Raw genomic sequence first — 24,178 nt, forward strand, 5'->3', positions numbered from 1 at the left:
CCTGATGACACCTGTGGGGCGGGAGGTACCGTGTAAGGTCCAGTTACACGGACTAGACCTTACACAAACCAACTCCAAGAGGAAGGTAGCTTAGGCATAGCAAATGAACAGACAGTTCAAAAATAAGATACAGCAAGCCCACTTCCGGGCATACATCCGGGAATGCAATCACTATCTCAAAGAGATACCTGCACCCCCATGTTCACTGCAGTATTATGCACAATAGCCAAGACATGGTGACAGCCTACCTGTCCACCTACGGATGAATACATAAAGAAATGTCATCCTATATAAAAACAATGGAATGTTATTCAGCCACAAGAAGAAAGAAAATCCTGTAATTTGCCACAACCTGGATGAACCTCGAGGACATTATGCTAAGCGAGACGTCAGAAAGATAAATGCTCTATAATCTCACTTATATGTGAAATCTAAAAAAACCAAACTCATAGAAACAGAGTAAAATGGTAGTTGCTGGGGGCAGGGGGAGGGTGGAGTGGGAGAAATGGTGGTCCCAGCGTACGAACTTCCAATTATAAGAGGAGTAAGTTCCAGGGGTCCGGTGTGCAGCATGGCAGCTCTAGTTAATACTATATTACATATCTGAAAGTTGATGAGAGAGATTTTAAATGCTCTCAGCACGCACACATAAAAAGGTGATTATATGAGGCGATGAAGGTGTGAACTAACGCTGTCACTGTCATTTTGCAATAGGTATGTGCATCGAACCATTGCACTGAACACCTTAAACCCACACATTGTTATATGTCAATTATATCTCAATGAAGCTAGAAAAATAAAAAGACTGACATACAAATAACTGTGGTCCCCACGTAAAGGGACGAGATGGAGGAGAAGCAATAGTAAATTAGTAGAAGATAATGTCCCCCAGTAAAGAAAAGTCTTTTTTTCCCCACAAAATTTAAAGGTTTCATTGAGTTCCAGGCAGTTTTGATGGGCAGGGGGAGGGGGAAATATATATATATATATATATATATATATATATATATATATATGCATAACTTAGGCTTAATTTTTAGCCTCTTAAAAGATTTCCCTTAATTTTTTCTAAGCTCATCTATGCATTTAAAGAGGATTCTTAAAATAGTTTTTACTTTATATTCTTCGGTGTCTTATAATGATGGTGCATTTTGTTTGTCCTGTTTCATTGTCATGTTGCCCCAGACGAAGTCCTCCTTGGGTCTTCTTCAATCTTCACACTCACCCTCTACTCTCCCCCTTATCCCCTGCCTAATACCCTTCCTCCAGGCTCCTAGAACACGTTAGTAAAAACATTCGATGTTGTGTCAAGTTTCAAGCTACCAAGTACTTTGAGTTACCCACTTTGCCGTAGTCAGCGAACCCACTGTTTTCTGAGTAAATCATCTCTGTCCGGCCCTATTTTCTTACAGGAAGCCCTGGGTGGAGAGGACCTGGGATTTGAGCTTGTGAGCTGAACAGAGTCATGGAAGGTATAACTGGGAGTTGGACACTTTTTTTATAAGAAAAGTAAAATTTTCACTTAACTGTTAAATAAATCGCCATTTTGGCACTGTTTTGGCCCTAGTTTCACAGGGACTAGACCTTACACAAACCAGCTCCAAGAGAAAGGTCGCCTAGGAGAAGCAGGTCAGCAGCCAGCATCGTCAGACAAACTCTGGAGGTCAAAGGACACGTTATTACGGCTCTGCTGGGGAAAAGCGCTGAAGACGCAGGGGGTGGGTGCTCCGTCCCTCTCCACCAGGCCAGAGAAACCTTCCCAATCCAGAAAAACAAAAGACCTCTGGGTCCAGTTACATCAGCAGCTGCTCCATTTCCGTCTTCTAATGCCAAGTGGCCAGCGAGGCGGTTCCGCCATGGAAAGGAAGTGATGTCATACCAAATGGACCAGGTCTTTATTTCCAAGAGAAATAACTCACATGGCGGGAAGATTTCCCCCCAGCTTTTTATCTATTTTACTCATCTTCTTTAGGCCCTGCCTGCTGTGAAGCCGCGGACGGGACCCCAGTATGTCCCCTTTAGCTTCGGGTTCAAAGGTAACTGTAGTCCTACTGTGGGTCTTGGAGGCTGAGAAATACACTGTATAGAGGGTGTACAAGAAGTAGGCAGGGATGGGCAAGATGGTGACGACGATGAGGACTATGAGCAGGATCTTCATCCAGGATGGGTAACTCTGGTCCACCTCGTTGGACTGTGAAGGAAGGGGAGGGCGGGGAGCGCCGGTTAGAATGCCTGAGTTCTCCGAAGTGGAATGCAGAGGGTGGGGGCAGGAGACCACCCAGCCAAGAGGATAGACAACTCCCAGGGAAGCGGGGAACAAGATGACGGAGTCCTAGAGGCAAGCACAGATTGAAGAGTCTCATCTCCGTGCCCTAGGGGGGTCTGGGGTCTGCCACGGGAGGCTCACAATGCTTGAGTTCCAGGCTATGTAGCTGATAGGATTCAGATACAGATGAATCAGGGTGCTGAGAAACAGGACTACCAGCACAAATGGAGATGCGTAGCACCACAGCCAACGATAGATGGGAGGGATGGGGCGGCCAAATATGATGATGATGTCTGCGAGAAACCTGGGAGACAGGGCCGCGAGACTTTGGGAGGGCCGTCAGGGCCTCACGCAGCCTTGGGGGGCACGTGTCAGCCCTTAACATTCCTTAGGCCTTTCTGTTCATCTCCACAACCAGTCTTCTTGCCTCTGATCCACCCCTTTGCAGACTAATTTTTGTCCCAGCCCCAGGATTTAAAAAAAATTAAACATGCCTTCTTGCCTTACCTCTCAGGATGAAAGCCAAGGTCCCGAGCGCAGTTCCTCTCAGCCCATACACCCAGCTTTCTTTGGGGCCCCATCCTTACCCCCATGCATACACACGTTGGGGTCCTTCTGCCCAGAATGCCCTTCTCTCCCCCTTGATGAACTCCCCTTCACCTGTCTGATTCAGGTTACACACGCCCTCCGTGCCTGACTCCTCACTTCTCTTTAATAACCGTGTGTTCCTGCAGTGCCCCAGGCCACCTGCATCAGACTCACCACCCTGCCCACAGATGTGCTCACACAGGTCTTCCTCTTTGAACTCTGGGAGCAGAAACTAAATACGAATTATCCCAGCATCCCAAGTATTGACCGCGAGGCCTGCCTGGCACAGGGGAGACCCTAGGAAATATCTGAGAGTGAGCGAGTGTACGAATGAATGAACTGATGCCAAGAACTGCTGTCGCCTGGAAACGCTGCCACCCCTGGGTTACACAGTGCTCCTCGAATGTTAGTGTGCATCCAAATTGCTTGGGCTTGTGTGAAAATGCAGAGACCGACTCGCCAGTCTGAGGGGTGGGCCCAAGGGTCTGCATTTCTAACAAGCTTCCAGCCAGTGCCGCTGGTCCACAGGACACACTGTGAGGAGCGAGGGACTGCTTGTCTCAGGTGTCCACACTACCCTGCTCAAAAGTAGGACTCAGGAGCCCTAGGACCTGATATAGATTGCTAACCACTTTCCCTTTTTACATCGATTTTCTCCAGGAGGGGCCTACACTCTCCTGGGATTAGCTGTGTGGGTGCATGGCAGGAGATCCGGGCTTGTTACATCACCTCCTGGCCCCATAGATCCAGACAATGGCTATGTTCTCCATGATGAGAACACAGAAGAGGGGCACAGACGCCCAGTAGTCATCCAGCAGGTTCACGTAGTAGCTGCCGGAGGGCCCCACGAAAACCAGGCTGCTCAGGAACATGAACGCACAGATGCTCACTGGAGGAAAGCATTGGATTTGGGTCAAGGTCAGAATTCACACTGGGCTGCATGCATCCTGACGGGATTGAGCTGAACGGTGGAGGATTGGGGTCGCAGGTGAGAATACCTGTGAGCAGCTTGGTGTGTTTCCTAAGGGAGGAGAAACTGTCCTGGAGAGGGGTGATGATGCCCTGCACAATCCCCATCAAGGTGCTCAGCCCCAAGGTCACCAGAAACACAAAGATGATGATGGCCCAGAAGGCGGGTCTCTTAAACACAGAGACGATGTCAGTGAATGCCACAAGGGCCACACCTGGGCCCTCCATCACCTGGAAGCGAAGGAAGGGTAGGGCTCAGAGGTCACCGTATAGAGTCCCGCCTCCAGCCCTCCAGCCCCACCCCCTAGGAAGCTGCCTGCAGCACCAGCGACGGGTGCCACTTGCCTCCTCCTGCCGGAGGCCTGAGGACTGCCTCCTCCCACAGCTGGCAGTGCTTCTGGTCGGGGCACACAGGCTCATGTGGACTATAGTGCGTGGTGCCCCAGGGGCCACGGTGGCTCGTCATGGAAGACAGCAAGCCTCATCTTAGTGGTCCAGGGTGCTGCTGAGAATTGCCCTTCCGGACCCTACAGAAGCCTCAGGGGAGCTGCAGCTTCTGGTGCTCTGGGGGCCTGCGGCAGAACTCTGGGGCCCCATGCCCAGCCCAGACCCACCTCCTTCAGCTCCTCGTTTAAGCTGCAGTTGGTCAGATAGGTCAGGAGCACATTTCTGATGTCTTCGGGGAGGCTGCTGACCCACGCAGAGTAGGTGGCGCTTATGTCCTGGTACAGACTCTCTGGGAAGCTGGCCTCGGGGGGCAGCACTCCAGCGACCACCAGATTCCTCACCTCCTCAGCATTCCTGGGGACAGGGATGGAATGACACAGAACCATTCGGGCCTTTAAGGTAACTCCTCCTCTCCGATGTTCTAGATGAGGGTGTCTGGGGCCTGACGCCCTCTCCATGGCAGCAAAGGTGCTGGTGTGAGGCCGAAAGGATGGGGGGATCTGTCCTACAGTATCGTTGTGGGATTTAGGACCCCCACCTGCCACTGGATGGTCTTGGGGTAACATTTAAGCTCCTCAGCTTTCTTGGCCTGCTGGCCCCAAACTCCTAACTCCCAAGTCTCTCCACATTCTACACTTCAGCCATATTCAACTTGCCATGCTCTCTCTCCTCAGTATCCTTAGTACCTGATGGTTCCTCCATCCAGAACCTCCCCACTCTACCCCTACTCGCCATACCCCAATTCTACCGCCACACCCACGCTCTATACGGCAAATGCCTACAAATTCTCACTCAGCTTAGTGAAGTCTATCTACTGCGATGGAGAGCCGTTCAAGATCTGCTTTCATAAGGTTAAATCAGTTAGTTGCACCAAAATAGTATGGTCTGATCCAACTTTTTAAAAAACAGTATGTTCTTTTATATATAGGTCTGTGAATAGGAAATATTCGAAAGCATACTAGCAGTGGTGCCTGCCAGGAGACACACTTGGCTCTGGATTGCCTCCGTTAGGAAGCCTTCCTTGATTGCCCCAGAAAGTCAGCAGCTTCCCCCTCCATGTCTCCTCATCATTTCCACTATCAGTTATGATTTAGCTTGTGATTCCCTGTTTAGCATCTGCTTCTTCGAAAGATTGTGCTCTTCCTGAGGGCAGGGACGCTGGTCTGACTCACCACTGGCTACGTTTCCAGAACCCAGCACGGGGGTTGGTAGATAGGAGACATTTTATAAATAAATGTCTGATAAGTATTTTTGAGATTAATACCACGGAGAATAAAATAGGGACCAGGCTACTGGGGCTCTGGTGCCACAGGCCCCATTTTTGTCTAATGGTTCAGCTGAAGGCCTCCCCAAATTTTTCCGTGGCAGTCCCAGTTAAGAATGGGGCAAACACACTTTTGAAAACCTCCGAGTTTGAGGTTTTCCTGGTTTAGAAAGGCAGCTCTGGAAGAGACGGTTGGAGACAGAGACGTTCCTAAGGTTTGGGACGCTCCGAGTGGAGAGACCCATAAAGACTGAGCCAGCGTCCCTGAAGGATAGGGTCCTAGACTGGAGTTCTGTGCTTCCGTACGAAAGATTGGGCTCACTTGAAGTAACACTTTTCAAAGTTCTTTGTGGCGTAGTGACCCATTATGGCAAACACAAACACCACGGCAGTCACTGAGGTGAGCAAGTTGAAAAGGGCCACGATGAAGGCGTCCACCACACAGTTGTTGGACCGAGGGATGTACGAGCTGATCGCAGTGAAGCTGCCGAAGCCGGAGCCCAGGGACAGAAACAGCTGGTTCCCCGTCCGGCGCCACACTTGCAAGGAGTACAGGGCCGACACCTGGGGAGAAGCACCGTGCAAACTGGATGTGAAGGGAGGACAGGCAGACCACGACGGAGGCGGAAGACGAGAAGAAGGAGCTAAGAGAGGGTGCAGGAGGGCCTCTGCCAGACTGACAACCGCACTGTCCCGACGCCCCGTTTGGATAAGAAGCTTAAGGGGGGAGGACACCTCACCTTGGCAGACAAAATATGCTTGAGACCAAACCCTGCGCCTTTCAGCATGAGACTCCGGATAAGAAGAAAGAAAAAGATGATGTAGGGAAGGAATACTGAGACATACAGCATCTGAGTAGGAAGTATGATTCAGAAATAAAATTTAGAAAAGGCGGAAGCTGGGATCATAGGGTCACAGGCTACTGGGAATCAGAGGTCAGATTAAAGGAAGTTGGAGAACTACAGGAACCAAGTCGGGAGAATACTGGGGTCTCAGATAGAAGGGAGTCCATCAGACTAGTAAGTTAGAGGGTGGCTCACCTTCCCAGAGGACTTGAGCCCTTTGATCATGGAGATGCAGGTAATTAACCAGGTCACGAAGAGACAGACACTAAGATGCGTGACTGGCAGCCCACCTATCTCGACTTTGTCCGAGGCGTTCAACACGTGTCGGTACCAGAAGTATACAGTGGGTATTGTCCGCACACATTCTGGATCTGAGGTGGACCAGCCGTGGAGGGCACTGCAAGACCGCTGCCTCCCCTTCTCCCCTCCGCCCCCATCCCCTCCCGCATCACCATCGGCCTGCTCTGCCGATCTCTGGATGACCCTCCTCCTTCATTTTGTCCTCTTCTCAGCCCTCCCACTGGCCTCCTCCCCTTGCTCCTCACCAAACTGACTGGAGTTCTCCAGGAGGGGGCACAGCGCCCAAGGCAGCGGGGACTGGAGGGACTGAGTCAAGTAGAAGAGGCTCCACGTCATGAGCACGCTGTAGTACAAGCCCACGATGAAGCACACCTAGGGGCCGTGAGGGATTCTGGAGGCAGGGGCGGAAAGGAGGGGGTTCGGCAGAGGAGTGGGGCAGTGAAGGGACCTGACGCCCGGAAGTGAAATCCCGGGCCCTGCGCCAGGACGGGGTGAAGGGCAGGCCCCGGCTCCTCACCAGGAAGCTGGTGTACCCCACCCCGCCAAGCCAGGGGCTGACAATCTTCCAGACACCGATGCTGCCCTGGCGCATCCTCTGACCAGCCGCCATCTCCAGCAAGAGGAGGGGAACCCCGACCAGGAACATCAGGAAGACGTAGATGATGAGAAAACTCCCTGTGTGGGGGAGTCGAGCAGGGCTCTGAGAACCGTCTGGCTCCTCAGGGCTGGACTTTTCCGGGGGTCCAGGAGAACATGCCTCCCACCAGTGACCTCCCTCAGGGCTGCAGGCATCAGGCCTGAGCTGTTTCCACATCACTCATGGTCCTGGTGACCAGTTCCCCGGCCCCCAGTTCCCAGAAGACACAGTTTCCAGTCCCGCCCCTGCCCCTGACCTCCAGCCCCACCATCCTCACGAACCCAAGTATTGGGATATCCCGATCCCCCCCTCCCAAGGTCCTCAATGTTCATATACTTGGCTCCTGCCACATTAAGACCTCAAATTCTCAGCTCCCATGTAGCTCAGAGAGCAGGGAGCAGCCGGGACAAGCCTGTGGCTCTTCCACCCCTCCAGTGGGCCCGAGGTTCCTGGTCCCCAGGCTCACCGCCTCCGTTGTGAAAACACAGATAAGGAAAGCGCCAGACGGTGCTCAACCCCACGGAGAAGCCCACCTGGGCCAGGAGGTACTCAGTCTTATTGGCCCAGGACGGCCGGTTATTGGGGATCTCCCCCGCTGACTCTACTTTTTCTATGGTCTCCAACATTGAGTCATAGTCTGCATCAGACCAAACGTGTGACGACACATTGTCATACTTCTGCTCATTCTCAGTCGATTTCTCGGAAAGCGACGACTTGGACCTTGCTGACTGGAGAGCCAAGCTGGTGGCAGCGGTCACAGATACGGAATCCAACGGCCCCGCCGTCCAGGAAAGCTCATTCTGCTCATCCTGCTCATTCTGCTCATCCTGCTCAGCCTGCGGCTGTCCCTCCGCGCTGTCCCTCCTGCTCATCATCCCAGGGGAGCGCTACTTCCAGCTTCTACAGGGGTGGGACCGCCTTCCGTCTTTATCTTGAGGACATCAAGAACAGCAGACGGTGCATGAGCTAAGGAAAGACGAGGCTAATCCCACGAGAAGCCCCAAGGCCTCCCCAGTACTGCTCCACTGAGGATCCCAGCCTTTCATCGTCACGTGGGTAAGAAGACAGTCTCCACCTGGAAAAGGCTCAATAGTGTAACAATGTCACTTCTCCCCAGTTCGGTCTATTGATTCAATGTAATTCCTACTGAACTCACAGCAGGATTTCTGTGGCAACTGACAAGCTAATTCTAAAATGTACATGAAAACCCAAAGGCCTGGAATGGTCAATACAGTCTTGATGGGGAAGAACAAACAAACTGTGAAGACTAATCACGAAGCTGTGGTAATTAAGGGAGCACAGTTTCGGCTCCAGGACCTATGGCACAAACAGGCCAATGACGCAATGTGCTGCACTGGCCAGTCTGGTCGCTACTAGCCACATATGGGGAGTTACATTTAAATGAATTAAAATTAAATAATGTTAATAGTTGGCTCCTCAGTCACACTGGCCACATACCGAGTGCTCAGCAGCCACATGGCTACCGTATCGAAAGGCAGGGAAGGAACACTTCCACGGTCACAGGAAGTTCTCCGAACACCACTGGGTGAGCTCAGAAGCACATTCACGCACGCGGATACCTGATTTACAGCAGAGACAGCACCGCGAAGCTACAGAGAAAGGACATTCTCTTCAATAAGTGACGAGCAGTTCCTAGGGCGCTTGGGTGTCTACAGAGAAATAAATGAACCTTGGCTGCCCCAATGCTACACATTAAACAAAAAACCTATTCGGAGCAAATTCTAGTTCTAAGTGTAAAAGGGAAAACAATAACATTTCTAGATGAAAACCCTGGGAGAGCTGCATGGCCTAGGGGTAGGCACAGATTTCTTAAGTAGGACATGAGAAGCACCGATCAAAAAGCCTAAGTACAGGAACAAGACAAAAACGCCTCTCTCGCCACTGCCATTTAGATTACACTAGAGGTTCTAGCCAGCGGGGAGCAGACAAGGAAAAGAAATAAAAGGTATTGATATATGAATTGGAGAAGTAAAACACCTCTATTGCCAGATAACACACTGTGCATATAGAAATCCTAAGAAATCCACTAAAAATCTATTAGGACTGATAAACAAGTTCAATAGGATTTCAAGGTACAAGAGCAATATACAAAATCAATTGTATTACAGATTAATGGTTACCAGAGTTAAAGGGGGGGGGGTAAGTAAAGGTAAAGGGAGTCAAATATTAGGTGACAGAATGAGATCTGACTTCGGGTGGTGAACATACAATGCAATATACAGATAATGTATAACTGGATCGTACACTTGAAACCTACATAATTTTATTAACTAATGTCACTCCAATAAATTTAATTTAAAAATAATAATAAAAAGGAAAGTTTGGCATATTGGACTAAAACTAGAACTTCTGTCAATTGAAGTTACCATTGAGTAAACAGACGAGCCATAGAATGGTGGAAGATATTTGGAACACACATGGTAAAATAATGCCCTCCTCCAAGATATTCACGCCCTAGCCCCTAGAACCTGTGACTATGTCGCCTTACACAGCAAAAGTGACTTTTCAGTGCAGTTAAATTATGGGTCTTGAAATAGGGAGATTATCCTGGATTATCTATAATCCTGGACCCATGTAATTACAGGGCCCTTATAAGGGAAAGAGGGAGGCAGGAAAGTCAGAATCAGAGAAGGCAATGGGATGGCAGAAGCAGAAGCTGGGGTGTCTGACTGTGGAGGAAGGGGCCATGATTCAAGGAACGGTGCCCAGTAGCTGGAAGGCCAGGAGGTGGATTCTCCCCTGGATCCTGCGTAAGAAACGCAGCCCTGCTGACACCTTGCTTTTTGGCCAGAGAAACTGATTTCAGATCTGTGACCTCCAGAAGTGTCAGATAATAAATTCGTGTTGTTTTAAGCCACTAAGTTTGCATTTTTTTCGTAGAGCAAAAGTAAGAAACTAATAAAATATTTAATCAGAAAAAGGGCTTCGTTTCCCCAAAAAAATATTTATAAAAAGAAATACTTATGTGTAAGTAAGAAAAAGCCAATGACTTAAGTGGAGGAGAGGGAAAAGAAAGTTTGAGCCGGTATATTACTAAAGAAGATATACAAATGTTCAATAAACACATGAAAAGGTACTCAATGTTCAACTTCACTGGTCAACAAGAAACTGTAAATTAAAACCACAATGAGAACAATGAATATATAGGCGATGAATCATGTACAATAAATTGCTAATGGTAGAATCCAGGTTGATGGGCATATGTATGGTCACTGTATAAATCTTTCAATTTTCCTGTATGCTTAAACATTTTTCATAATACATAAGTACACCAAAAACAACTCCAAGAATGCTAATAGCTGCACTCTTCATAATTGCCAAAACCTGGGAACAACCCACATATCCATCAACAGAATGTATAAGTGGTAGCATATTCATATCATGAGTATACGACAATAAAAGAGTGAATTACTGATACGCACAAACATCTGGATGAATCTCAAAAATATTATTCTGAATGAAATATTCCAGACCCTGAAGAGAATATACAATATAATTCCATTTATATGCAGTTCAAGAATACGCAAAACAAATTCATAGTGTCAGAAGCTGGGATGGTATGCTCACATTATGATCATGTGTCTAGCCCTAATTATGATTTGTTCATACTTTAAGATGTGATACTTCAATAAAAGTTTATCAAACTCTGAATTTCTATTCAGTAATATTAAACATAAAGTGGATTTTTAAAAAGATAGTACTTCCAATAGCAATAAAAACTATATGGCATCAAGAAATAAACCTAAATAACGTTAAAACAGACCTAAATGAATGCAGAAATAGCACATGTTCGTGGATATAAATATTTAATACTGTAAAGATGGAATTTCTTCCCCAAATTGATTTATAGAGTCCATGAAATTCCAATCAAAATCTCAACATAATTTTTCATGAAAGCTGATGAGATTTTACAATTTCTATAGAAAAACAAAGGGCCGAAAATAATGAAGAGACTGCTGCTAGTCTTCTGTTGCTAGCCAATTTGGAATAAGCCAATGAAAGAACAGCCACTCTCTCCCACTGATGACAGCTTAAAATCTCTGGATATAATACAAAAAAGCAGCTGCCCAAGGACTTTGAACAGTAAACAACAGTGGTCAGTCTAGGGATATAAGTTAAAACCCGAATAGTGACTTACAATGGGGGAATGAATTACGTATATCTTTTTTCTTCCTTTGTGTCTTAATCCAAGAATAAGCCAAATTATGGAACTGTGCACGATGCACTAAAAGCAAAAGCTCCAAGAGAAAGCCCCTGTTTTCCAGAGGACCAGGAAACGGGGTTCCTGTGAGGTGGGGAATGCTGCAGTTCCCTTCTCCTCAAAGGCTCACCTCTGAACTGTATAAGCAAAGAAGCACAGTGAGGCTTTGAAAACTGAACAATTTACAGACCACTGCCCAAGTCACAGACAGGCTGGCACGCACTAACCCAGATAACATAGCCAAGGCCAGAAAACTGAACTAATATCGAAACCAGCACCCATAGACGATATGGCAAAACTTGCCATCTGAACCTAACCAGGTTGTTACCTGCTAAAACAAATAAGCAAACAAAATTCAACATTCTCCTGAGAATATTAACAGGATCCCGAGTTTCACAACATAATACTCATCACTCGAAAAAAAATCTATTCCCCAATGGAAAAGAATCAATCGATGTCAACCCTGAGATGACCCAGATGATGAAATTATTAGACAAAGACTTTATTACTTTTAAATGAAGATATTTTTCCAGCTTTATTAAACTATTATTGACAAAATTAGAGCGGAGATAAATGGAGAATGTAAAAAGAATAGAGAAAATCAATGAAGCCCCAATCTAGTTCTTAGAAAAGATAAAAAGTGACAAAACTTTAGCTAGATGGGCAAAGAAATAATAGAGAGAAGACTCGTATTACTGAAATCAGAAATGAAAGTCGGAACATTGCTACATGTTTTATGGAAATAAAAAGGATTACAAGAGAGTAGCATAAACAATTGTACATCAACAAACTGGATAATCTAGATGAAATGGACAAATTCCTAGATCCACAAAATCTACCAAGACTAAATCGCAAACAGAGAATCCGACTAGACATAACTAGTCAGGAGACTGAATTAGTACTTTTAAAATATCCCAACAAAGAAAAGCCCTGGGCCTGATGGCTTCACCGAACATTGAAATTAAGATTAATATCCATCCTCTTCAAACTTTTCCCAAAAACTGAAGAGGAGGAAACACTTCTCAACTTATTTTATGAAGCCAACCTGATACCGAAGCCAGACTAAAATACTGTAAGGAAAGAAAACTACAGACCAATATCCTCGATGAACACAGATGCAAACACCCTCCACAAAATACTGGCAAAATGAATTCGGTAGCATATTAAAAAGATAATACACCATGACAGTGTGGGATTTATTCCTGGAACGCAGGATGATTCAACAAATGAAAATCGACCAACATAATGCACCACGTTAACAGAAAGAAGTATTCAAATCATGGTCGTCTCGACAGATGCATAAAAAGCACTTGACAAAATACAACACTTTCATGATAAAAACATTCAGCAAAGTAGGAATAGAAGGAAACTACCTCAACATGATAAAAGCCAACTGTGAAAACCCACAGCAAGCACCATACTCAGTGATGAAAGACTGAAGGCTTCCCCTCTAATATGAGGAACAAGTCAAGGATGCCTGCTTTCCCCACGTCTAGTCAACACAGGACTGGAAATTTGGCCAAAGCAATTGGGCAAAAGAAAGAAACAAAGAGTATCCAAATTGTAAAGGAAGAAGCAAAATTATCTCTGTTCATAGGTGACATAATCTTACATGTAGAAAACCCTAAAGACTCTACCAAAAAAAAAAAAAAAAACTGTTTGAACTAATAAATGGATTCAGCAAAGGAGCAGGATACAAAATCAACATGAAAAAACCAGTTGCATTTCTATACACTAGCAATGAATGATCTGAAAAGAAAATGACAAAACTAATTCCATTTATAGTAACATTCAAAAAGAACAAAATACTTAGGAATTAACCACGGAGGTGAAAGACTTATACAATGAAAACTATAAAATACTGTTGAAAGAAATTAAGACATAAATGAAAACACACCCTATGTTCATGAATTGGAAGACTTAATATTGTTAGATGTCAATACTATCCAAAGTGATCTACAGGTACAATGCAAACCCTGTCAAAATCCCAGTGGTTTTGTTATATAGAAATAGAAAAATCTATCCTGAGTCTTGAATCTATTTTGAGTTGATTTTTTTTTTGTATCAGGTATGAGGTGTGAATCCAAATTAATTTTTTTAAATATGGATATCCAGTTGTATCTGTTACTTATTTTAGTTCCATATATGTGCGGGTAGGTTTCCAGACTCTTTAATTCTGTTTCATTGGTCATTTGTATATCGTCGCACATTTACCTCGCTGTTTTAATTAATGTAGCTTTATATAGATACACGATAGATAGGTAGATAATCTACAAAACAAGTAAAGCAAACTATATAGAGATATGCACATAGGTTGAAGCAAGAAAGTGATTCTCTTACAGTCAGGATAGTGATTACCTCTGGAGGGGAGAGACATAGTGGGGGGAGGGGGCACATGGTTCTGCTGATGTTCTGTATTTCTTGACCAGGGTGGTGTTGATGACAATGCCTGAATATCTCATGGGTCAAGTAGGCACCATGGAAGACAGTTCAGTTTACATTCATTAGTAGGTATGTTACCTAAGAAGGCTGACTTCTGGAGTAGGATACGAGGGTCTCAGAAGAGCTTATGTTGGAGTCAAACCTCCCATGGCTCTTGCTGGAAGTATTCCACCTAATAAAAAAAAAAAAGGAATGATAAAATACCACCATTTTATAATCTCTAATGGATCTAGATAATGATCATCAACAGCTAACATTACAAAAATAGAAACACCCATATTTTTTTTTTGCCTCCTGATACAGAAAACCATTCATGAAGTAGTGTTGCCAGAATATTGAACCTAAGACTCATTAATGTCTCGACCTAACTACCAATTTATAAGAAACACAGGGGACAGAAGAATACATTAAATGACACAACGGGGAGGCAATCAGCCAAATTCCAGTTTGTTGGAAACTCTATGGGACAAATGACTCAGTTTTATCAACAAATACATTGCCAGGGGAAGAAAGAGGGAGGAAGACCTGTGGTATAGATTAAAAGATTCTTAAGAGATATAGCAACAACTTTAAACACATAAATTTTATGTGGATGTTGACACAAACTTTCAAAAAATTATGAGACAGTTCCTCAAATAGTTTAACATAGAGTTAGCATATGATAAAGTAATTCCACTCTGAAGGATGTGCCAAGAGAAATAGAAGCATGTTTACCCAAAAAGCTTTTACATGGATATTCATAACAGCATTATTAGTGAAAGCCCCATAGTAGAAACAACCCCAGTGTCCACAAGGGGACGTTTGATAAATGAATAAATACAATGTGGTATATCTATATAACAGAATGTTATTTAGCAATAAAAAAAGGTGAAGTACTGATATATGCTACACACAGATGAAGCTCGAAAGCATTGCTCTGTGAAAGAAACCAGTCACAAAGGACTACGCATATTGTAAGATTCCATTTTCATGAAATGTCCGGAATAGGCTAATCTATAGTACGAAAAGTAGATTAGTGGCTGTCTAAGGCTGGGGCTGGGAGCTGTGGAAGTTGGGGTGATAGCTAAGAGATGCGGGGTCTCTTTCCGAGATAATGAAAATGCACTAAAATTGGCCGATGGTGGATGCACAAGTCTGTGATATACTAAAAGCAACTGAACTGTACATTTTAAATGGATGGACTGGACGGTCTGTGAATTATACCTCAATAAAGCTGTTTAAAAAAAGCTACCAGAAAAAAGCAAAATGAGACAACCAGGAAAATCCGAATACTGACTGAATATTTAATGATATTAAAGGATTGCTCGTATTTGTTTTCAGTGTGACAAATTTCGTCAGGTGTTTTTAAAGGGACTTTTTTTTGGAGCTAGGTATTGACATATTTACAGATGAAATGGTAAATTTGTGACTCAAAATACTGAAGAGGCATGCGGTGGGGAGAGGGGGGATAAGGGCACACTGGTCGCAAGTTAGGCATTCCTGAGGATGGGTGATGAGCGCGAAATAATTCATTGTTATCCTTTTGTACGTGTTTGAAAATTTCCAAAATAAAGAGGCCGGGAGCCACAAGAAAAGAATCTTTGTCAAGCTTTCTTTACGCCTCATTCATTCACTGCGCGAACCCCTCTTTCTTCCTGGTCTCCTGATGAAACCTGATGACAGTACCTGTATCACCTGCTGTCTGGCGAGGAACTCGTGCAAGGCTCCGCTGTCCAACGCGGCCAGAGACCAGAGATCCCAACAGCTGCACAGAAGAAAACGCGCGAGGGTGCCACGGACGCCGACCAGACGACAAGGACCGGGGCTCGCTACAGAAGTGCCCACGAGAGAAAGTCCTCCCCTAAGCGGCACCCCCAAAGGGCCTTCACCCGATGGGCCGAGGAGGGAAGCCTAGAGTGGGGGAGGCGGCACCCCGGCGAGTCGGCAGTGCGCCCCGCTGCCCGGCGCCTCTCCCGCGGGCTCTGCTCCCGGCGCCGGCGCTGGCGGCCAGAAGGGACAGAAGGATCAGAAGGGACAGAGGGGACAGAAGGGGCAGAAGGGAGGGTGAGCGCCTGGGCTCCCAGGAAGCAGACGGTCGCCGGCTCGGGCTCTGGGCCGTGAGCACACGGGGACCGCCTCCTCGCGCCGCCCTACCCGACCCGACCCCGCCGCGCAGCACGGTCGCTGGACGAGCGTTTGCAGGGGGCGGGGACGCAGGGTCAGGAGCCAGCGGGTGATGACAGAGGTCGCAGCCCCTCGGCTCTCCTGTCCCCGCGCTCGAGGAGCGTGACACTTCGGGTGTCCAGACTCGGGTCCCAGCTCTCTCCTCGCGCGGGACCCACAAGGGGCCGTTGGAGAGATGGCGCTATCTCGCTGTCACAGACACGCGCGCAGAGGCGCCTCCCTGTAGCAACCGCGAGCCCGGGGGCATCTGAGCACTCACCGGACGCCGATGGGAATCCCAGCCACCGCCCACGGCCCCACCCCGTCACCGCTGACTGGTCCCCTCCCGCGGGTGCCAGACCCACTCCGTGTTCATCCGCCAGGCAAATTCGTTCGCCGGAGCCCTGCCATAAAAGCCTGTCTCAGACGAGGGGAGACGCGGCCCTGGTGGGCCAAGCAGGGCGAGCGACAGCCCCCCACCGCCATCTGTCCCTTCGCAGGTCACTTACTGTGTGGACCGCTTAGTCTACAGCAGTCTCGGAAACTGTTCTCAGTAATAATTTTTAGAGCCGCGCTGGGATCCCCATGTCCCATTAGCAAGCACATTAATACCCTCCCTATCCTGCTGAGCCACCGTCCTGGGTTTGTCTTGATGTCAGGCGGGTCCCTGGATAAAGCAAGTCGGGAAATCTAGCATCTGCACTTGCCACCCAAGGACAGGGCTGGAGCTCAGGGCTAGAGACTTAGCTCTCAAAAGCATGAAAGACTCAGAGAGGAAGCTTCCTGGAAACATCTGAGGAAAAATAAAACAGGGCTGCTTGCACCCAGTGCTTGCAGTCCCAGGGGACTGAGCTATTACCTGGGAGCATCGCTCCTCCAGCTCCGTCCCAGAAGCTGTGCGGACCGTGGAGAAGCAGGACCATGACCCACGGTGTATGTGATGAGCATGTGGACACACTGAGAAAGGGGGCGGGAGAACCCAAAGACATTGGCAACCAGAGGGGCCCAGGAGGAGGGTTGCATGGCCCGGCCCCAAGAGCCCCCCAAATGATGCCCAACCCTTGGGAATAAAAGGAGTGTTTCTAAGGACACCAACAGTTTCAAGCTGGTATTGATAGTTGCCTGTTAGATCTGTTGTGAGGGATGTGTGATGTTGGGCCACATGTGAAGTTAGGAAGTCACACGACAGGTTGATCTGTAATTCGATACCCACCTTGTAGGATTCCCTCCTCTCAGAGCTCTTTGATGGCTGGCAAGGCATGCTCAGGGGCTGGGATTCGGAGGATATAACAGACCCACCCCAGTGTGTGCATCTGAAGGGAACGCCATAGATGCGGCAGTACACAAAGTACATGGGGATGGCAAGGATGAGCATGAACAAAGGGCAGTCATTATGAGCAGCCCCATGATGAGTGCTGTCAAAGCACCGCTTTTGACTGTGGAGAGATGAGACAGGGGATCGGAACATCTAAGCTCCCAGAAGAGGAAAGATGGTGAAAGGGAAGAGTGGGAAGGGAACCAGGGCAGAGGAGTAATGAGTCTTCGAGGAGCAGAAAATGAGACGATAGGGTCTTTAGGCCAAGAGTGGATTGAAAGGTCTGGCCCCCACTCCCGAGGAGGGCCTGGGTTCTGGACGGGGAGGCTCACACTGCTTGAGTCCGGGCCACACAGGGGATGGTCTTCAAAGACAGAGGGAAGTGCCATTTGTAGTGGGCTTTTGAATCAAAGGAACTAATTTAATATCAAATCTGCCTTGTAACCTTGGGAAAGTTGTTTTCTCTCTCACTTGAAAATGATTATAAGAAGAATACAGATTATCTTCGAAAGGGAGACAAAAGGTGACTTCTCAATAGCAAAAATGGAAGCCGGAAGTGGTAGGAGATGACTGACAACTTGAAAGGAAAAAAAAATGATAATCTAGAATTTTAAACCTTAACAAACTTTTTAAAAAAGGGTAAGGTAGTTAACAACAGACTAAAATTTTGAAAATCAGTCACGAATAAATCCTCATTTATTCTAAAACATGTGCTTCAAACAGAAGGAGAGTAATCCTAAATGGGTGATTTGAGAAGAGTGGATGTGGTTGCACAGTGTAGTGGTTAGCATGTCCGCTTTACATGCAGAAGGTCCGGGGTTCGCGCCCCAGTGGAGCCATGGTCCATGGTCTACAGCCATGATACCCTGAACAAGCCCCATGTCTTGGAAGCTAAATAGGGTGGGGCCTGCTTAGTACTTGGATGGGAGACCACCTAGGAAGACCAGATGCTGTAGACATAAATAATAATAAAAAAAAAAAAGAGAGAGAAGCAAGAGTAAGAAAGAGAAAAAAGTATATATATGTAATAACAGTAATACATGTTATATATCTTAAATATGTAATAAAATCTGAATAAAAAATGCTTATAAAACAAAAAAAAATAAAGTCCTGAGAGATTAACAAGTAAAATAAAAAGCATCAAAACAATACCATATAAATTGGGAAGAAGATAAACAAAATTCAGATATTCTAAGTTCTTTATATCTTCTGGGAGGAAAGGAAACATATCACAACTTCGATAAATTAGGTGTGCACTTTTTAAGTTCTAAGGTCACCACTAAGTGTATAAAGAGTGTAAAACTTTTTAACTATTATAAGGAAAAAGTATAATGATAAATAATACCAGTCTGTTTACCTACCAAAATTGATCAAATTAAGAAGACTAACACCAAATGTTGGCAAAGATGTCTAGTAACTGGAAATTTCACACGTTGTTGGTAGGAGTGCAGACAGTCCAACCATTATGAAAAAGGTCTAGCAGCTGCTTTTGAAACTGAACTTTCTGAGCCTTAGTTTCTTATTAAACTGATAGACCTGGTAGTTCCACTCCTATGGATTTACTCAAGAAAAATAAAAACGTATGCCACAAGCCTTGTCATGCAGAAAGAAATCCAACTATGGGAGGTGAACACACAGTGTAAATATATATATGCCTTACTGTTAAAGTATACAGCTGAAACTTATTGGATTTTGTTAACCAATGTCACCATAAAAAAATAATTCATTTTTTAAAAAAGAATTGTCATAGCATCTTTATTTATAATAACCAAAAATTAATGAAATAAAGAATGAACATATAACAGAGATTACAAAGTCCAGAAGTTTTCTGAAATAGGTAATAAAATTGACAATCTTCTCGTGAGACTGATCCAAAGAAGGGTATGAAAGCACAAATAACCAAAATTAGGAATAATAAAGGGACATTACTATAGATGCTGCAGATATTAAAGAAGTAATAATGCATACAAACATTAATGCACCAATACTTGAAAAAATATATGAACTATTCTAATACTTTTTAAAAAGTTAACCGAAGAACTACCCCAGGAAGACCAGAAAACCCAAGAAGTCCTATAACCATTAATTAAAATAAATCTATAATCAAAAATCTTTCAAACACATATGTTCATGCACACAAGCACATACACACGACACACACATACACAAACCTGTCTAATACCAGATGTCATTCATTCATGGCAAATTCTACCAACCTTTAAGAAATAATTTTAGCGTTAAAAAATCTCTTCTGGAAAACAGAAAAGAACACTCCCAACTTATTTTGTAAGACCACCTTAACCTTGACATCAAAATGTTACTTGGGAACTCAAAAGCCCCAAAATAGCTAAGATACCCCTGAATAAAAACAAAGTGAAAAAGTGAGAAGACATGCTCTAACAAGCATTAACTCTTGGGACTCAAGATGGGGACAAACAAATAGACTAACGGAACAGAACAGAGAGCCTAAAACCAGACCCATGCATAGACAGAGTCTTGGTACATGACAGATGCACCTTAGACTCGTGAGTAGAGAGAGAACTTCTTGATATATGGTACGAGGACAACTGGGTATTCATATAGCAAAAAAAGAAATTGACCCCCTACCTCGAAAAACATGCAAAACTCAACAGCAGATGGAAAAAAGAAGTAAAAGTGAAAAGCAAAACCATAAAGTTCTAAAAAGTAAAAGAAAATGGAGTGTCACTATCTCACACTACTCCAGGTGCCCCCTGAAGTATAACACTTTGGTAAAAGACACAATAAGCAATAACCATAAATTTTCAATTTGATACATTTTCCTACATTAAAATAAAATAAAAAAACTCCTTTTCATCAAAAGACCCAAAAAGGAGACTATAAAGAAAAACTATAGAATGAGAGAAGATATCCACAACCTACATAACAACTAATAAACAAAAGATATAACGAATACCTATAAATCAGGCAAGAAGCTTAAGAGGAGCTTAAGGAAAGGCCAGTAAGTATTTGGACAAGTGTTCAATCTCATTAATAATCAGGGAAAGGCAATTAAAATAACAATGAAATACCAATGCACACCTACCGGATTGGAAAAAATGGAAAAGTCTAATAATACCATGGATGGATGAGTGTAGAGCAACCAAGAAGTCTCATCTTCAACTAATGCTCATGTCAATTGTTATATCTACTTTGGAGAATAACTTAGTATTAGTAATAAAATCAAATACACACATACCCTCTGACCCAACAATTTCTACTACTAGGTATATTCCCATGACAACTCACAACTGTCATGATGTTGAAAAATACAAATTTCTATCAACGATTCAACAAATTGTAGAATATTCAAACAAAAGAATATTACACATATGTGAAGAAAACCAAGGAACTCCAGCTACATTCAACGATATAAATTAATCTTACAGTGAAACAAAAGAAACACGATATAAAATATTCGACAGAATTAGTCCATATTTCTAAGTTCAAAAAGAAGCAAAATCAAACTGGATAGTTTAGGGATACATATACTCATGGTACAAGTATAAAGAAAAGCAAAGAAATGATTATCAAAAACTCAGACTAGGAGTTACCTCTAAAAGGAAGGAAGGTGGTCCTGATTGTGAACTGATCATGGCGATCTTCCAGAGTCTCGGATATGTTCTATTTCTTGATCTGGGTGTCAGTTACACAGATATAAACTTTACATTCATTTAAAACTCTGTGTACATGTTCCATGCACGTTTGTGGATATACATTCTATTCCATAATTTTAGAGTGTTAACAGAGAAAGAAAGAAAGAAAGAAAAGAAAGAAAGAAAGAAAGAAAGAAAGAAAGAAAGAAAGAAAAGAAAAGAAAAGAAAAGAAAAGAAAAGAAAAGAAAAGAAAAGAAAAGAAAAGAAAAGAAATGGCCAAAGAATTAGGAGAAACACCAGAAGAAAATGTCACAACAGCTAAAGACAGAAAAAGTAACTGAGAGCCTCAGAAATGATCAACACAAAATCAAATGCGATAACTCTAAAGACTGTCCATGGCTGGGGAACACACAGTGCAATCAATATATATACACCTTACTGTTGAATTGTACAACTGAAGCTTACAGAATTTCATTAATTGATGTCGCCATAATAAAAAAAAAATTTTTAAGATATGAAACTAAAAATTAAAAATAAATTTAAAAAATCTTTTAAATAAAAAAGAGTGTCCATAGTGACGTCTTTCATTTGGGTTTTACTTTCCTTTTTTTTTGGGGGGGGGGAGAGGCACAGTAAATAGAAAAACAGATTTTAATTCAATTCATTCAAAAATTAACCAAGTTGAGGAGGCTGGAAACATTTACCTAATAGTTGGCATCTTACCCAAGAAGCACAAATCGTCACTATTACCAGATATCTTGCCAGCAACTGAAATGTAACACCCCAAAACAACAAGTACTTCCATGCCTCATAATTCATGTTGTTAACACTGACCCTGACCCTGTGTTCCACCAGTAAGAAGGAAAATTATACTCAAAAAATACATCCACCTTTCTTGACCACATTCGAATAGTGTATTTCTTAAAACAAACTTTGGGGATTTGGGATAAATCGGTAAATCTGATCCCTCAGTGAGAAAAATTAGTTTTGGCAAACCGAGATTCTGCAAACTGGCCACCTGTGACATCTCTAAAGCCCCCTGGTTCCCCGGGTGACCCTTCTTCCCAGGCCGCAGAGAGCATGGTGGCGGCCCAGCGTGCAGGGCCCTCCATCGTCATTTCCCACACCTGCTCTTCCCGGCTCGCGCCGTGGGAGAGGGGCAGGGTGCTCGGGTCGCCCTGCAAGGCCCGTTCACCTCCTACTCTGGAATGATAATTTCCAAAAAGTAAAGGAAGGAGCCAGTGTCCAGATTTCTCAAAGCGCAGGAAATAGCTGTTTGTCCCTACCAGGCGGGTGATGGGGCTGGACCCAGGGTCCACGGTTTGGGCGCTTGAACCAAGGCGTGTCCTCAAAGGCGCGGGGTGGGGCTGGCGGCCGAGTCCCGCGAAGGCCGGGCCTTGGGATTGGCTCAGAGTCAGATTCAGTGAGCAAAAAAAGGGCCAGAGCCAGCCTCCTGTGTTCTAGCGGAGAAAACATGAGGGACTTCTCAGGCCTGTTTGATCCCTCAGCTCCACGGAGCCCGGAGTGGCCAGGAGGCTCTGCTCCATTGGCCTGTTACCCCTCAGGAGGGACGTCCAGCCTCACACCTCAGATCCATGAACGTTTCAGAGCTCCCAGGCCGAGGCATCCTCACCCGAGCCTCAAGGCCTGGGCTCTTCAATCTGCTCCGTAGGGCGAAAATGAGGGTGAAGAAGCCTCAAGTGAGAAGTCTAGCGACCAATTCAGTCCGCGTCAGGTATCGCGAGGCCCACTCGCTCCGAGATCCTCGCTCAGCCGTAGGTGCAGGTTTTTACGCAGTTCTGCGCGTGCGCCGACCTTCTGTCACATGTCTCCCAGCTGACCTAGCGGCCTACTCTGCATCCCCCGGCGGTGCAGAGGTCCTCGCCCTCGCATGCACCGGCCACTTGGCGCCCTGCCCCCTTTCCTTTGCACATACACACATAATGGAACATTATTTAGCATAAAAGAAGGAAATCCCGCTATTTGCATAAATGAAACTGGAGAGCATATGCTAGGTGAAATTAGCCAAAGACAAAATATCGTTTATGTGAAATATTTAAAAAAAAAGTTTGGTAGTAACAGTAGAATGGTGGTTGAGAGGGGCTGGAAATGGGGAGCTATAAGGTCAAAGGGTACTACAGTTAATACAGTACTGAGTACTGGAAAGTTGCTAAGAGTAGATCTTCAGTGTTCACACCACCAAAGGTAAAAAATATATATATATATATGTATATATATGTTAACTATGTGAGATGACAAACCTGTTAATTAACTTGAGTTTGATAATCATTCCGCGATATATTTTGTTTGTAAAATCATGTACACTTTATAGATATACAATTATATTTGTCAATTATTCCTCAGTAAAGTTGGGGTGAGCCCAGAATAAAAAAAAAAAACAGATTATTAATTTGAATTGATTTTTTAATGACAATAATAAATTGCACTTGGAGCATTAAAAAGGAGTGTAGATGAGATCTCTCAGCAGAGAGACAGGGTGCTGTGTCTCTAAAAGGGACTGGTTTTCCAGGGCCTGGGTGGATGTCATGACGGGAGAAACATCTCTGACCCACTGGAAATCTGAGGATTTGAGATGTGACAAAAATGAGGATCCCGCGGGAGTCAGGGGAGACTTCAGAGGCTGCTACCCACCCAGCTCAAACCTAGAAAGGATAAGGTACTGCAAACCTGGGATCTAACTGCCAGGCCTCCTCCTCTGAGGGCCCCACTGCAAAGGCAGGAAGTACTGCCTGAGGCTGGGTTTCTGGTTTCCGCTTTGAGTGTTTTGGCACTGCCCAGCCACCCCTCTCACTCCCAGGGACCTTCCCACTTGGGCCTTGCAGCGCTTTCACTTCCCCCAGTGCCCAGCCCCTGCCCCAGCACAGGGGAGCACCTGGTCTACACTTGTTGCCAAAAACAGGACGCAGACTCTGAGAGAGGGGCATTGACGGAAGGCGGTGGGGGTGGGGTGATCAACAGAGAAAGGAGGACAAGCACAGAGAGAAGGGGCCAGAAACCCAGAGAGAGTGAGAGCAGAGACCCTGAGGTTGGGGGAGACAGAGACCCAGAGAAAGAGAGAGGGACAGAGACTTGGAGAGGGGATAAAGATCCAGAGAGAAAGGAACA

The 24,178-nt window shown here is 45.1% G+C and overlaps 1 protein-coding gene across 9 annotated transcripts; it reads right to left on the minus strand.

The window, feature by feature from the left end:
• Positions 1-1,061: 1,061 nt before the first annotated feature.
• On the minus strand, positions 1,062-23,895 carry SLC6A16 (solute carrier family 6 member 16). 9 transcript variants are annotated; one of them, XM_016122495.2, is made up of 13 exons: positions 15,646-15,717; positions 14,059-14,152; positions 8,897-8,986; positions 7,783-8,247; positions 7,197-7,354; positions 6,925-7,051; positions 6,575-6,750; positions 5,857-6,098; positions 4,438-4,624; positions 3,853-4,054; positions 3,584-3,743; positions 2,408-2,570; positions 1,062-2,191 (listed from the first exon to the last, which is right to left on the minus strand). In XM_016122495.2, the coding sequence occupies exons 4-13, from the start codon at positions 8,189-8,191 to the stop codon at positions 1,916-1,918; spliced, it is 2,100 nt and encodes a 699-aa protein (XP_015977981.2). In that variant the 5' UTR covers positions 8,192-8,247; positions 8,897-8,986; positions 14,059-14,152; positions 15,646-15,717; the 3' UTR covers positions 1,062-1,915. The 9 variants fall into 9 exon arrangements, with proteins under 9 accessions (XP_015977981.2, XP_015977980.2, XP_015977983.2 ...); XM_016122494.2 differs by having other exon boundaries at positions 8,775-8,986; XM_016122497.2 differs by lacking the exons at positions 8,897-8,986; positions 15,646-15,717 and adding an exon at positions 22,339-23,895.
• Between the last annotated feature and the right edge of the window lie 283 nt (positions 23,896-24,178).

Source organism: Rousettus aegyptiacus, unplaced genomic scaffold (genome assembly GCF_014176215.1).
Source record: "Rousettus aegyptiacus isolate mRouAeg1 unplaced genomic scaffold, mRouAeg1.p scaffold_m13_p_14, whole genome shotgun sequence".
Taxonomy (NCBI): domain Eukaryota; kingdom Metazoa; phylum Chordata; class Mammalia; order Chiroptera; family Pteropodidae; genus Rousettus; species Rousettus aegyptiacus.